We start from the raw sequence: 16,262 nt of genomic DNA, 5'->3' as shown, positions 1-16,262 counted from the left end.
CCTCTTCTCATCTCAGGTTGGGTCCCCTGAAGTGGGGAGAGGCGTAGGTAACCAAAGGGGGCTAGAAGGTGCCAGGAGTGAGGGCTAATTGTGCAAGCTCTTTTCCAGCCCTACAGGTATGCAGTCCCCCTTCTGGAGTGAGCTCCCAAAATGGAGAGACAAATCCCGCCTCCGGCGCTGAATATCTGATACTTGGAGGAGATGAGATTTTCAGTGGGGAATCACTGATCCTTTGTCAAAAACCACCGGGACAGCCAAGGGGAGGATTAGGGAAACTTCCTTGTGACAGCCGCATGGACCCTCATGGCATGGGTTCCAGCCCCTTCACACGTCCATCAGACCAGACCTGGTTCCCTCCCTAAGAAAGGCAGCCTGGAAGGAGGAGGAATAGGGATCTACGGAAGGTCTAGGGTAAGGACGTGGGATGGTGTGCATTGCACTTCTTTTTTCAGCGCTTTTGTTGCTCCGCCTTGTCTAAATAGGGGTCCTTGTGTCACAGTCCACACTGTGGGCCATGGAACCCAACTCAGTGCAGCCCTGCACCCCCCTGTAAGACCAGCAAGGAGGACCAGGGGTTGTAATCTCACAAGCTCTCTGACATTCTGGAGAGGATTCCTGGGGCTGAGTCTAAACCTCCTGAACACATACCCCCAAGGCATAAAGTGAATCAATGATACTTTATTTGATTTCAGTTTGTTTGGTGTGACTGGCTCGGTGTCTGTGTGTGTATGTGAGTGTTTACGTGTATAAATAATAATTTGAAAAACAGGAGTCTTCAGATTAAGCATGAAGCTCAAGCAGGTGAACTTTTCAACCATAATTTTAAGGCAAAAATAATCAATGGAAATTCTTGTTTCCAAGATAGATCAAAACCCCGTTTGTTTGTTCTCCGACAGGATCGCATTCCAGCCAAGGTCTACTGAGTTGGCACCTAGGCTCGTGAGTCAGGCTGGTGGTTACCCTCCACTGTCAACACATACCCTCAGGCAAGAGGGGCCTTTATCTCCCCTGTCTATTTCTATCCTGGGGGAGAGGGAGACTGGACATGGGAAAGATACATCAACAGGTGGACAGAGGCAGAGCAGGGGGGACTGAAAACTCCCAGCTGCTCACACCCTCCCCAAAGCGAGGGTTTTTCACAGCTGCATGTGGGTGATAAGGCACTGAGAGGCCACTCAAGGAACAGGACACAGATGTGAGATAATGAGCCCTGTTCCTCGGCCATAAGACTTGTTCCTTTCTTCCTAATATCCCCAGAGAACTAAGTAATGTCCCAAGAGAAGCCTGGGGACTGAGGTGGGATGGGTGTCCCCGGTGACATGAGAACCCCTTTCGCCACTCTATTTCCCTCTCCCTGATGCATCCCCTCCCCACACTGTCCCCAACTGCCCCCACCATGCACCCCAGTCTTGGGTTACAGGGCCTTAGCAGGCCGTGGGGCACCCCAGTACATCATGAGATCCACCAGGAAGGTGGGCATGTAGCTCACGGGGAGGTAGAAGAACTTGGCGTCCCAGCCAGCGGAGTACCGGGTGCGGGGGTGGCAGGAGGTCAGGGCATGCTCCATGCAGTTGGTCATCAAGGACAGATTCCCGGACCATGATGGCTTCAATAAATTAGATGTCTTCATGACTGTCCAGAAGGAGACACCATCCAAAATATTCTCATTTCCCAATGTTCCCACTTTCAGATCAACATGACAGTTTCTAAAAAGTCCTTTCTCTTCCAAAATCATACTCCAAATCAAATCCATGGATTTCATTGGAGTGTGTCCTAACACTTACCCCAGGATCTCTATCCACACCAAGCCCCCTCTGGATCTATTCCTGGGAATATGTGCACTACATAAACTGGAGGTCTTTGCAAACACTAGAAATTGAGGCACCTGAAAAAAGCTGGTTCTAACACCAGCTTACCGTGATTCCACGGGTGTCTTCCCTCTCTGGCTTCATTTTCCTTCCCAAATTAAAAGAGTTTCGGAAGAGAAACTGGTCCCCAGGTCTATCAAGCCTGAATCCCTTCCTTGGGTCACCAATTGACCACACAGGACCCTGGGGATGGAGTTCATGTCCCCACTATGTGGGGGACTCAGAGCCTGGAGGATGGACCTGAGACTGGAGGAGGTGCTAATGATGGACCCAGGCTACCAGACAAGGGTTTGCTTCTCTCCCCAAGGTCTCACTCACAGTCAGCCACGAACTTCTCTCCATAGAGTTCCTTGATCTCTGGGCTGGCCTGATCCCATGATGCCTGGAGGCTTCCATTAAACACCTCAGGGCTGGTCATATTGGTCATGAAGTAACCAGGCTCAATCATCGCCACCTTCACTCCGAAGTAGGAGAGCTCCCTCCTGCAAGGGAGACAGGCCGAGGGGCAAGGACTTCAGAGGTCCTCTTGCAAAACAAAACATGAAAGAACAGTAAGACACCAACATAGGATCGGGGTAGGATACGCTGGAATTTCTCAGAAGTTGTGAGGTACAGAAGCCAGGGGGAGAAAACTCAGGATGATGGTATTGCTTCTGTATAGAGTGGGAATATTTTTCCAATTACTTTACATACCTGCGCCTATCAGCTCTAAATCCTACCAGTTGTGCTACAAGGCATCCTTTAAATGTTATCTCCTCCTATTCCTCTCACCTCCAATCAATCACCACACTTTGCACGTTTTATCTTTCCCATACTCCCCAGTCCCCTCTCTCCCCTCTCCTACTCTGCTAACCCCCTGGCCACCTGTCCTCTAGGGAGCATCTCTCTGCCCACGGTATCAGATCCCGCACATCAGAGCCACCTTCTCCCTGCAGCCCGTGGAGTCTCCACACTGATTTGATTAAGTGGCTCCCTGGATTAATGGCTTCATGGGGTACACTCCCCACAGGGCTCCCAAAACCTAAATACCGCAGCAGCTGAGCACATGGAAGGGCTGCACAGACAAATCATATCAAGTCCAATTCTGCCTCCGACACTTTGGTGACTGTGGACCCTCACGCAAGGCAGGAATATGTTGAATCATATTAGGCCTCACACCCACCTGGACACCCAAAAGATAAAAGGGTGCTTCCCAGTGAAAGACCTACACAGAGCAAGAGAGAGGGATCTAGAAGGAAGGGCCATTAGGTCTCTAAAGAAAGAAAACCCCTGTAGAAGGCACCCCCAGAAGCATAAAGCAGGAGGACAGAGGAAGGGCCTCCATCCCAGGCCATTACCTGAGGGAGTCTGAGAAGGCCTCCACACCGTACTTGGACATGCAGTAGCCCCCACCAAAGAGGGACACGCGGCCCATGACGCTGGAGACGTTGACCACACGGCCCCTCGCCTTCCGCACTAGGGGCAGCAGACTCAGGGTCACCTCGATCATCCCCAACAGGTTCACGTCGAGCATCTTTACGAAGTCCTGTTTGGTCAGCCACTCATTGGGTGCCATGGGAGTGCAAATGCCGGCATTATTCACCAGGCCCCAGAGTCCTGGGAACAGTGAGGGCGAGAGGGCAACACCATGCTGGGCCCGTGAGTGAGGACCCAGCAGAGGTTCCAAGTCACCTTCCACCCAGTGAGGACTTTAGGAGAGAGGCTGCAGGGGGAACGGCTGGAACAGAGACCAACATGCTGCCTGCGGGTTTGGGGAGACCAGATCCTGTAAGCGGTTGGAGGACAGAAGGTGCGCCACCCTCCTGACTCAGTCTTCACGCCCAGCCCACTGCCTGGTGACAAGGGGCAAGCACCCCAGATTGGATGAAGGCAGGGACTGAGGCTGAGGAAATCTAGTGGGTCCATAGTCTGGAACTCGGAGGGTGAAGTTTTGTGTTTTCACAGTCCATGTTGTCCTTGCAGACGTTATCAATATTCACCTACATTTTCAGATTTTCTGACAGCTGCAGGACTGAGTGCCCAACAGCTAGTATGAGGGAAAGAGAGGGAAATATAGAGAGACAATAAGGAAGGGAGGGGAAGAGAGGATTAAAAGAGACAGTGGATAAAAGGCAAAAAAGGATGAGTAATATCTGGGTGGAGACTGGCTGGGTAAAACAGACCTGAAATCCCAGGTTTGGGGAAACATGTTGACAGGCCTGGTATTGACCTCTAGGGCCTGGCCTTAAAACACCGAGCAATGTTCCTGCAGGAATCTGGGGAATTCCATGGGGGTAGGCTTTCAGGGGGAGGAAGGGCTGCCTCTGTTTACCCATCACCCCCAGAACACAGAGTTCACCCCCTACCCCAGAAAATTCCATCTTCTCCTGCCACCCACACAGGAGTCCACTCTAGCCACATCTCCTTGGTGCAATTTCACCCAACTTAACGGAGACCTCTCTGCAAGTATCAAAGACACAATCCCAAGGTTTTAAAGACTTGGTAACCATAGGCCTCAGGGTGGCAGGAGCAGGCTATTGAGGGATGGGATAGGGCTGCCAGAAGTATCCACTCAGAGAGTTGAGTTCCTCCCCTACTCAGTAACACGTGTGCCTTGTAGGAAGAATCTTCTCCAACCACTGTCACCAAAGGCACAATCAACATATGCGGTTATAGTGTAGGGAACTGGGTAGAAAGAAGTTTGCCAAGATATCATTTATGTTGAATATGATGAATAAAAGGTAGGAAATAATTATGTATCATACCATGAGGTACTTTTTAGTAAGTAATGCTATTCTAAAGGGTAGTATATTCTCAGTCATAATTTACTAATTTTTGGAAGAAAGTTTTATTACGTTGTAAATCAGTACATCTTTCTTTAGTGGAAAGAAAATGATACTAATATGTGCAAAATATAATACCATGTATGTCAAAACATTATCAGTACTTATCTCTGGGTGGTGAGATTTTGAGAGAGTTTGGTTTTAATCCCTGTACTTTTCTGAGTTGCCACAATGATCATGTTTTAAATTATACTTAGATGAAAGAAATACAAGTTCTCTCCTTCCCCTGCAAAACAAAGGCACAACTGTAGTAATTAAAAAAAACAAACAAAGAAGGAAAAGAAAAACAGAAAACAGAGAGAGAGAAAAAGTAACACTTAAGTAGTTTTCTGACCTTCCTTAGACAAGTCCTAACAGCTCAATGTTGTCATCTGAAAATTGGTGACATTTAAACCCAAGTAGGATGACTACGGATCACCAGGAAGAACATGATCAAGTGCTGAGAACACAGCCCAGCTCCAGCGCTGCCCCCCAGCCCCCCATGCAGCCTTCCAGCCAGAGTGCCCATCTCCACCCGTCCTCCAAAAAGTGCACCCCAATCACCCTGGTCACTCAGCATCAAGGAACCCAGACCTCCTGCTGAGGGAGGAGGGGACACCAGACAGAAAGTCTGCAAGGACGCACTCTCATCAGGGAAAACTCTCCCCCAAACTGCAGAGCCTCAAGGTTGGGAGGTGGAGGTGGGATGGAAGAGGCTTTGCTGGTAAGCTGGATGAGGAGAACACAGGGAGGACTTCAAGTCCTGGAAAACACCTTGGGAATCTCCCCAGGCAGCTGTCAAGGGGTCTCCCCTTCACACAGAGAGAAGAAATAAACAGAAAAAAGAAATCTGGGTGGTACCTCTGTCCCCGACACGCTCCTTCACCCACTCGGCGGCCGCAGCGATGCTCTCAGTCTTGGTGACGTCCAGGATCACCGTCTCCAACCTGTCTGATGTCTGGCCGTTCAGCTGCTCGGCCCCCTGCTCCGTCAGACACGTAGCCAGCACCCTCAAGCCTCGCAGGTCCAGCTGCCTGGCCAGCAGGTTCCCGAAGCCCGAGTCACAGCCCGTGATGAAGACGAACTTGTCCTGGAGGAGGCTCACCACCTGCCTCTCCCGGTACCAGCGCAGGAGGTAGTACAGGCCCACGAGGACCGCCAGGTACAGCCACATGGCTTTGCAGGGGACAGACACAGGCAGACTGGGGTGAAACTCGAGTCTGGCTAGTGTTGAGACAGGAGGACTTAAGAACGTACACAATGTTGGTTGGCCAACCAGCCTCCAGGCTCTCTGGCGTGGAGTCCTCACGATTTTCCTGTTCACCCTCTTTGCTGAGTATTATTGATTCTAACCCCAAATGCATGCTATTTGGTGCGCTCACAGCATTTCTAATACATGTCATTGCGTTTCCAACACAACTTCTTAAGGATGACAGTGCTTTTCCAGCCACCTCTTCCTGGTGCACCCACTCCTCCCTGTTTCCCTCTACCCACCTCTCCCCTCTCCACCCCACCCCCAAACGTTGTAACTCTTATATCCCAGGTTTCATGGTTCACAACTATCTTCTTCCCTTTTTCCTACTCAGCCTGGGACCGGGGTCTCCCTTACCTACTGGAGATTCTTACAAGGGGAATACACGTGGAATCAAGACACAAGTGGCTTCAAAACCCAGCTCTGCTGCCAACCAGCTGTGTGACCTTGGGCAGCTGGCTTAGCCTCTGAGCCTGGTCTCCTCCTCTGGCTCAGCTCCCAGAATTCACTCCTGAAAGACTAAGTCTCTCTCAGCCTCTCTAGGATTAGAAGGGGAAGGCAAACGAGAATAAGGTGTCTCCTGATGAAGAGGTTCCCTGGGCCAGAAAGGTGTTCAGGAGAACAGCAGGGGTGTCTGATCTCAGAGGCAAGGAGAGGGGACAAGAAGGGAATGGGGGCGACACACGCAATGGTGAGACGTCTCCCAGATGCCGGGCCAGTTGTTGGAAGGACTCACACAAAACTGGTCTAACAGTTGTTCCCCTTTCACTCTGTGAAGATGCCCTGCCCACAGCCCTGGGTGCCCGGCTACATTGCCCTCTGCCCCTCCTGTGCTGAGTGAGGCCCTGCCCTGCCCGGCACCACACCCCGAATCCAGACCATTCCGACACTGAGAAAAGACTGACTTGAACGGGGATCATGGGATGGGCTGTGCGAACCTCCCCCCAGGCAGCGTGGGCCGTAAAGCCCAATAATTGGAAAGAATCAGGTCAGTTGTATCAGGGTGATGATGGAGAAGAGGAGGGAGCTGCCCCCTCAGGAGATTAAAGAAAGGACCAGAGGCTGGACCCCAGAACAGCTGTGCATGCAGGGACTTTCATTCAGTAACGGGGGTGGACCCATCAGGGGTACAGAGCTGGTGAGTGGGGCAGGGACAGAAGGAGCCTGGTTCAGTGCGCTGGGCATCCCCTGACCGTCCACATTTACTACAGCTCCGACTGGTAAGTAAGGAAATACGAGAGGCACTGGGAGGGAAGGAGAGGCTTCCCCAAGCAAACAGAGGCTCAAATGCCCCTGGAACCCACCCCAGCAGCCAACAAAGACAGACAGGGGCACAGATTCAGCCTTTAGTGGTAACTGTCAAGTGCAGGGAGCTGACTGTAGTCCTGAAAGTGTTTGTCCCTCAGGTGGGAGTTGGCAGCAGTAATAGAAAGGCTCGTCTTGCAGAAACCAGCCTGTGCCTGCTTCCTGCGTGACCACCAGGACCCTCCTACGTGGGCTTCCCAAAGGGTGAGGACGAAGAAGGCAAGGATGAAGGATGGTGCCCTGGAAACTCTCAGGGGCCTGGGGCGACATGCAAATCCTAGGCAAATAGAAACCTTGCTAAGGGAGAAGGTCGTGGTTTCTTTACTTGGAAGAAACAAGAGGGTTTTTTCCTCAGTGACCACGAATTCCTTCAACCATAAACTCCCAAGGGGCCATGCAGAAGACATGTCCCAGCCCTCATGCCATCTGCTTCCCTTTTGTGAATCCTGAAAGTAATATGACTGCTCGCAGGGGTCTCAGCTGTTTCAGACTACATTCCAGGTGGGAACAACCACAGAAAGGTCAGGAGAGAGCAGTAAGAGAAAGGAGCCTGGGGTGACACTCACTCACCTGGGAGCTGCAGGGGCCAGAAGAAGAAATCCTTCAGAGGCTACGCTGTCAGGGAGACTCACTGACAAAGATCTCTGCACCTTATGTCCTGGGAAGGGCAGTTGGGCCAGATTCCAGGACAACACCTGTGACCCTCATGTGAGCTGGAGCTGACGCACACACCCCCCGGCGTAGCCCAACAGCATCTCAGTGGGGACCACTGTCAAGCGTAAGGCCATCTCCCACCCACTCCCTCTTCTCCACCCAGGACAAGTCCTCTGAACAGGGGGAGGTGTAGGTAACAACTGGGGGAGCTGGAAGGGGTAGAGAGTAAGGGCTAACTGTGCAAGCTTGTTTCCATCTCTACACGTACGCAGTTCCGCCGTCTGGAGTGGAGACCCAAAAATGTAGAAACAGACCAGGGCCTTCAGGTGTTGAAGATCTGGTGCTCAGAGGGGATGAGGGTTGCAGGCGGGGAGTCACTGACCCTATGCGACTCACAAAGGGCCAGGACAGCCCAGGGAAAGAGTGACAGCAGCTTCCTTGTGGCACTCCCCTGGATCCTCATGGCATGGGTTCCAGCCCCTGCACAGGTCCATCAGACAAGACCTGGCTCCCTCTCCAAGGAAGGCAGCCTGGAATGAGGAGAAATGGGGTTCTGCTGAGGGCCTAGGCTGAGGACATGGGCTGGTGTGCATTGCACTTCTTTTTCAATGCATTTGTTGTTCCATCTTGTCTGAATTGGGGCCCTTGAGTCACAGTCCACATTGTGGGCCATGGAACCCACCTCAGTGTAACCCTTGCCTCCCCACCCCCGTGTAGGACCAGCAAGGAGGGCCAGGGTTTTGTTTTTTGTGTGTGTGGTTTTTTTTTTTTTTTTTGCAGTATGCGGGCCTCTCACTGTTGTGGCCTCTCCCGTTGTGGAGCACAGGCTCCAGACGCGCAGGCTCAGCGGCCATGGCTCACGGGCCCAGCCGCTCCGCGGCATGTGGGATCTTCCCGGACCGGGGCACGAACCCGTGTCCCCTGCATCGGCAGGCGGACTCTCAACCACTGCGCCACCAGGGAAGCCCAGGGCCAGGGGTTGTAATCTCACAAGTTCTCTGACGTTCTGGAGAGGATTCCTGGAGGTGAGTCCAAACCTCCTGAACACATACCTCCAAGGCGTAAAGTGAATCAATGATGCTTTATTTGATTTCAGTTTGTTTGGAATCTGGCTCTGTGTGTTTCTCTCTGTGTGTGTATAAATAAAAATATGAAAATCTGGGGTCTTCAGATCAAGTATGAAGCTCTAGCTTTGTATGTAAGAGGTAGACATGATAGACCTTGAGGGGCTGACATGACAGCCTTGAAGTACTCAGAGATCCTTGAGGAAACTCCTAGCCATCTTTGTCTCTTCAGCAGTCCCCTGTCTGACACCAAGCGCTCACCACAGTCTTGAGTTTCAGTGGCCCTGCAACTTTTGAACTCACTCTCTGCTCAAAAATGGTGATACTGGGCTTCCCTGGTGGCGCAGAGGTTGAGAGTCCGCCTGCTGATGCAGGGGACATGGGTTCGTGCCCCGGCCCGGGAAGATCCCACATGTTGCGGAGCGGCTGGGCCCGTGAGCCATGGCCGCTGAGCCCGTGTGTCCGGAGCCTGTGCTCCGCAGCGGGAGAGGCCACAACAGTGAGAGGCCCGCGTACAGCAAAAAAAAAAAAAAAAAAAAAAAAAAATGGTGATACTGTTCTACAACATAAGGTTCCCCTGAAGACTCCATACCCTCGACTTTGAACAAAAGGAGAAAAAAGTTCAGGTTTTCTAGTTGACACTTGGAGAGGTCCCTCCCACTCCAATTTGTACTCAGCCCAGAAATCTGTATGACTTTGAACAGATGCCTTCTCCACTGAGTCCATACTCAGACCATCATGAGAAGAGTGGACACATAAAGAGTCGGGGTCTCAGGAAGCACTGGGACATCAAGGGAATTCCTGTCCTGCACACAGTAAGTGCTCAGTAAAGATTAGCAGAAAACATAAGACCGGGGTCCAGAAGTGACCCCCACTCTCCTCCACTGGAGGGTCGGGGGAGGGGATCTGGACCAGGGGACCCGGAGGTTGGCAGAGGATGGACGGTGGTGACTCTAAAGGAGGGGACAGAGGGAGGACCACAGAGAGAGGTTTCTGGTGAGAGAGAGACTAGGTGTCCCCAGGGAAGGGTCTGGGCCCTGCCTGTCCCTTAGACACCTCTCCTTGTTTGTCCATCCTGTGTCTAACCCTAGGAACCCAGGTCACTTGATAAGCCCCAGAAAGACACATTAGCCCCTCACTTCTGTGGATGAAGGGATGACCTCACTTCCCTCTTCAAATCCCTCCTCAGGTCACCCCACTCACCCCTTCTCCTCTGTGAGGTCACCTGACTCTTCCTCTCGTAGGCACACACCCACTGCTGCCCAAGGCATCGGTCCCAATCACTGGGCCTGCGTAAACTTTTCATCTTTTATTTTCAGGAAAATATAATCAATGGAAATGCATGGTTTCAAGACAAAACAAAAATTGGTTTCTGTGTCCTCTGTCAGGACCCCTGCTGAGGACAGCCCTTTCCAGCCAAGGTCTGCTGAGTTGGCACCTAGGCTGCTGTGTCAGGCTGGTGGTCACCCTCCACACACACCCCTGTCTACAGGTGTCTTTGGAGGGGAGGGACCTTTACCTCCCCCAGACCACTTTTATCCCATGGGAGGGGGAGACTGGCCAGGGCCAAGGCACACCCAGAAGAGGTGGACAGGGGCAGAGGGTGGGGGGCCAAGACCCTGCCAGCTGCTCACACCCTCCCCAAAGGGTGGATTTTTCACAGCTGCATGTGGAACATGAGGCACTGAGCGGCCACTCAAGGAACAGGACACAGACGTGAGCTATTGACCCCTGTTCCTCAGACACAAAACTTGTTCCTTTCTTCCTAATATCCCCAGAATCCTAAGTAATGTCCCAAGAGAAGCCTAAGGAGAAGGTGGGGACTGAGGTGGGATGGGTGTCCCCGGTGACATGAGAACCCCTCTCTCCACTTTATTTCCCTCCCTCTGATGCATCCCCTCCCCACAGAGTCTCCAACTCCCCCCTATCATGCACCCCAGTCTTTGGTTATAAAAAACAAGGCACGTCACTCATCATCCAGTTCTACAAGGATTAAGTCATTAGTCACTACATTGCTGACCTACAATATACCTTGAAAGGAATTCAGAACAAAGATCAGGACGAGGAACTCTGCTCTGGGAAAATAGCAAACAGGCCCTTACATAGAAATATTTCTGGAGAAATTCTTTATTACCCTGGAATCTTGCATCTTTCCGTACTTCAGAAAGCACTAAAATCATTAACTGAGTTATCTGTTCCTTGCGACTAGGAGTAACCTTCTACCTAGATGTATGCCTGATTGCACAACCCCTCAACCAAAATCACATAGTTGCTGGTTTCTCCTTCTGCCTCTTCGGGGCAGGTCCTCAGAGGTATCTGAGAGACTCTACCCTGGGCCATAGTACTCAGGAAGACATTAAATCAACTCAACTCGCAGCTCTTACATTGTGCGTTTTTTTTTTCAAGTTGATGGTTTCAGGGCCTTAGCAGGCCTTGGGGATCTCCAGTAGATCATGGAGTCAATCAGGAAGGTGGGCAAGTAGCTCATGGGGAGAGAGATGTCCATGCCATCATAGCCAGGTGAGTATTGGATCTGGGGGTGGCAGGCGTCAGGGCATGATCCATGCAGTCCCACATGAGGAGATGTTCTCAGATCATCTTGGCTTCAGTATTTCAATTGACTTCATGACTATCCAGAAGGAGACGCCATACAAATATATCCTCACTTCCCAGCCCTCCCACTTTTAGATCAACTTCAGGAAGAAGTTTCTAAAAAATTCTTGGTCCCGCCAAATCATGTTACAAATCATTCAAGCAGTGTGTGCCACCTCTTACCCCAGGGTCACACTCCAGACTAAAGCCCCTCTTGCTCTGTACCTGAGAGTGTGTGCACCGCAGAAACTGAAGGTCTCTACAAACACTAGAAATAGACGCATCTGAAAATCAACTTGCCATGAGTACGGGTATCTTCCATTTTTGGCTTCAGTTTTCTCTCCAGATAACACGGGGTTCCGATGAGACACTGGTCCCCAGGTCTACCAAGCCTGGATACTTTCCTTATGTTACAAGTTGACCACACGAGACCGTGGGGATGGAGCTCTTGTTCCCATTGTGTGGGTGAGTCAGAGCCCCGAGGATGGACCTGAGACTGGAAGAGGTGCTAATGATGGACCCAGGCTTCCAGACAAGAGTTTGCTTCACTCCCCAAGGTCCACAGCTCACTCATCTAAGGCCAGGAATGTCTCCCCATAGAGTACCTTGACCTCTGGGATGGCCCCATCCTATGCAGCAGGGAAACTTCAAGAAAGCACCTCAGGACTGGACATAGCGATCTTGACCAGGCTTGATCATAATTATTTTCACCCCGAAGTAGAGAGCTCTCTCCTGCAAGGGAGACAGGGAGAGGGGCAAGGACTTCAGAGGTCTTGCAAAACAAAACACAAAAATGCACCAAAAAACAAAGTCACCAAATTAAACTGTGCTGGGTAACTGGAAACCTCTGGAGAGTTGTAAAGTATAGAATCCAGGAGAAGAAATGTTATGATGATGGTATTACTTCTGTGTAAAATTTGAATATATTTCCAAATATTTTACAAACTTATAATTCGTAGCACTAAATCCTACCAATTATGAGGCAAGGTACCACTTAACTGCTATCTCCTCTTCTTCCCCTCACCTCTAATCAAACACCAAACTAGGCACAATTTACCTTTCCCATACTCCTCAGTCCCTTCTCTCCCCTCTTCCACCCGGGTAGCCCCCTGGACATCGTTCCTCTAAGGAACGTCACCTTGCCTGTGGACACAGCTCCACACAATTAAAAGCACCCTCCCCCTGCAGCCCGTGGAGTCTCTCCCACAGATATGATTAAGTGGCTCCCTGGATAAATGGCTTCATGGGGTACACTCCCCACAGAGATCCCAGAACCTAAATACCGCAGCAGTTGAGCACATGCAAGGGCTGCACAGACAAATAATATCAGGTCCAATTCTGCCTCCGACACTTGGTGACTGTGGACCCTCATGCAAGGCAGGAATATGTTGAATCAAACTCCTTAGGCTTCGCACCCACCCGGACACCCAAAAGATAAAAGGGTGCTTCCCAGTGAAAGATCTACACAGAGCAGGAGAGAGGGACCTGGAAGGGCCTCTAATTCTCTGGTAATAGGAAACCCCTGTAAAAGACTTCCCCAGAACACAGAAGCAGCAGGACAGAGGAAGTGCACCCATCCCAGGCCAATAACTGAGGGGGTCTGAGAAGGCCTCAGCACTGTACTTGGACATGGAGAAGCTCCCACCAAAGAGAGACACCCGGCCCAACACTGGAGATATTGACGTCACGGCCCCTCGCCTTCCGCACTAGGGGCAGCAGACTCAGGGTCACCTCGATCACCCCCAACAGGTTCACGTCCAGTATCTTCATGAAGTTCTGTTTGGTCAGCCACTCATTGGATGCAGTGGGCATGGAGATGTCGGCTTTATTCACCAGGCCCCAGACTCCTGGGAACTGTGAGGGCGAGAGGGCAACGCTGTGCTGGGCCCATAAGTGAGGACCCAGCTGTGGTTCCAAGTCACCTTCCACCCAGTGAGGACTTTAGGAGAGAGGCTGCAGGGGGAACAGCTGGAACAGAGACCAACATGCTGCCTGCGGGTTTGAGGAGACCAAACACTGTAAGCGGTTGGAGGACAGAAGGTGCACCACCCTCCTGACTCAGTCTTCACGCCCAGCCCACTGCCTGGTGACAAGGGGCAAGCACCCCAGATTGGATGAAGGCAGGGACTGAGGCTGAAGAAATCTAGTGGGTCCATAGTCTGGAACTCGGAGGGTGAAGTTTTGGGTTTTCACAGTCCATGTTGTCCTTGCAGACGTTATCAATATTCACCTATATTTTCAGATGTTCTGACAGCTGCAGGACTGAGTGCCCAACAGCTAGTATGAAAGAAAGAGAGACACACAGATAGACCATGAGGAAGGGAGGGGAAGAGAGGATTAAAAGACAATGGATAAAAGACAAAAACAAAAAGATGAGTAATATCTGGGTAGAGATTGGCTGGGTAGAACAGACCTGAAATCCCAGGTTTGGGAGAATGTGTTGACAGGCCTGGTATTGACCTCTAGGGCCTGGCTTTGAAATACCCGCATCGATACTGAGCAATGTTCCAGCAGGAATCTGGGGAATTCCATGGGGTAGGCTTTCAGGGGAAGGCAGGGCTGCCACTATTAACCACCCTCCCCCAAATCGGAATTTACACTTTGTCCCAGAAAAACCCACCCTCTCCTCCCACCCAAGGAGGCCACTCTGGCCCTAAGCCCCTCTATTCACAGGTCACCCAGCTTCTTGGAAACCTCTCCGCAAGACTCAGAGACATGTACCAAGAATTTAAAGACTTAACCAACTAACAGAACTCAGAGCAGAAAAGCAGGGTCAGGGGAGTTGGGTGCAGGGTGTTGGAATTATTAATACACAGAGTTAGTCCCTCCCCTGCTCTGTACCAAGTCTGCCCTTGTAGGAATGTATATTCTCTCACCATATTTGACACCAAAGACCCAATCAACATACAGGGTTATATTATTGTACAACATGAGATATGTAGCCAATATTTTGTAATAACTGCAAATGGAATGTAACCTTTAAAAATTGTAAAAAGAATTTTCTTAAGGCAAAAACAAACAAACCAAAAAACCAACCAAACAAACAAAAATATGCATGGTTATAGACTAGAAAATTTGGCAAATAAATTTTATCAAGACGTCATTTACGTTCAACACAATGAATAAAATCTAGGAAACCATTACATATTATATCATGATGTACTGCCTTAGTAAGTAATGTTATTCTAAAGGATATAATATTCCATTATTAAAAATTATGTCTTTGAAATTTTTCTATTATATTGTAAAATTTATTAACTTCTTTTAATAAGTATCAAGATACCACTATATGCAAAATATAATACCATGTATGTCAAAATATTATCAGTACTTATCTCTGGGTGGTGAGATTTTGGGTGAGTTTGGTTTTCATCCCTGTATTTTTTCGTTTCCACAATGATCATGTTATATATTTATACTAAGATAAAAGAAATTAATGTTCTTTCCCTCACCAATAAAAAAAAGACAGAACTGTAGTAAACAAAAACAAAAAAACAAAAAGAAAAGAGAAGGTGACCCCACAGTAGTTTTCTGACCTTCCTTAGACAAGTCCTGACAGCTCAGTGTCGACATCTGAAAAATGCGTGACATTTAAACACAAGTTGGATGACTAGGGGTCACCAGCAAGAACATGACCAAGTACTGAGAACTCAGCTCAGCTCCAGCGCCGCCCCCCAGCCCCCCATGCAGCCTTCCAGCCAGAGTGCCCATCTCCACCCGTCCTCCAGAATCTGCACCCTGATCCCCCTGGTCACTCAGCATCAAGAAACCCAGACCTCCTGCTGACAGTGGAGGGGACACCAGACAGAAAGTCTGCAAGGACACATTCTCATCAGGGAAAACTCTCCCCCAGGCTGCAGAGCCTCAAGGTTGAGAGGTGGGTGTGGGATGGAAGAGGCTTGGCTGGTAAGCTGGATGAGGAGAAGAACACAGGGAGGACTTCAAGTCCTGGAAAACACCTTGGGAATCTTCCCAGGCAGCTGTCATGGGGTCTCCACTTCACAGAGAGGAATCAGATTGAGAAATATGGGTGGTACCTCTGTCCCTCGCATGTTCCTTTACCCACTTGGTGGCTGTAGTGATGCTCTCAGTCTTGGCGACGTCCAGGATCACCGTCTCCAGCCTGTCTGACGTCTGGCCCTTCAGCTGCTCCGCCCCCTGCACCATCAGACATGCATCCAGGACCCTCAAGCCTCGCAGGTCCAGCTGCCTGGCCAGTGGGTTCCCGAAGCCCGAGTCACAGCCCGTGATGAAGACGAACTTGTCCTGGAGGAGGCTCACCACCTGCCTCTCCCGGTACCAGCGCAGGAGGTAGTACAGGCCCACGAGGACCGCCAGGTACAGCCACATGGCTTTGCAGGGGACAGACACAGGCAGGCTGGGGTGAAACTCGAGTCTGGCTAGTGTTGAGACAGGAGGACTTAGAACACACACAATGTTGGTTGGCCAACCAGCCTCCAGGCTCTCTGGCATGGAGTCCTCAGGATTTTCCTGTTCACCCTCTTTAGTGACTATTATTGATTCTGGCCTCAATTTGCATGTTTATTTTTAGTACACTTAATTCATTTCTAATAGACATCATTGCATTTCCAAAACAACGCCTTGAGGATGAGAATACTTTTCCCAGCCACCTTTTCCTGGTTCCCCACTCCTCCCTGTTTCCTCCTGCCCACCTCTCCTCTCCCCCACCACCCCCCCGCACACACATTGGAACACTTATATCTCA

General features: G+C 50.5%; 1 protein-coding gene and 1 pseudogene across 2 annotated transcripts; both read right to left on the bottom strand.

The window, feature by feature from the left end:
* Positions 1-1,334: 1,334 nt before the first annotated feature.
* LOC307194761 (retinol dehydrogenase 16-like) lies at positions 1,335-5,843 on the bottom strand (the record flags this gene model as incomplete). The annotated part of the gene is made up of 4 exons (XM_079938082.1): positions 1,335-1,632; positions 2,187-2,350; positions 3,206-3,464; positions 5,531-5,843. 4 exons carry the CDS (start codon positions 5,841-5,843, stop codon positions 1,415-1,417), a joined length of 954 nt encoding a protein of 317 aa, XP_079794208.1. The 3' UTR covers positions 1,335-1,414.
* Positions 5,844-12,196: 6,353 nt separating this feature from the next.
* On the bottom strand, positions 12,197-15,886 carry LOC307194389 (retinol dehydrogenase 16-like; annotated as a pseudogene). The gene is made up of 4 exons: positions 15,574-15,886; positions 13,128-13,383; positions 12,675-12,679; positions 12,197-12,268 (listed from the first exon to the last, which is right to left on the bottom strand). The product of its transcript is annotated as a retinol dehydrogenase 16-like (transcript).
* Positions 15,887-16,262: the final 376 nt, after the last annotated feature.

This window comes from Stenella coeruleoalba (assembly GCF_951394435.1).
Source record: "Stenella coeruleoalba genome assembly, chromosome: 11".
NCBI lineage: Eukaryota > Metazoa > Chordata > Mammalia > Artiodactyla > Delphinidae > Stenella > Stenella coeruleoalba.
The sequence above is the reverse complement of the archived record's forward strand: the minus strand, read 5'-3'. Positions and strand labels throughout refer to the sequence as shown.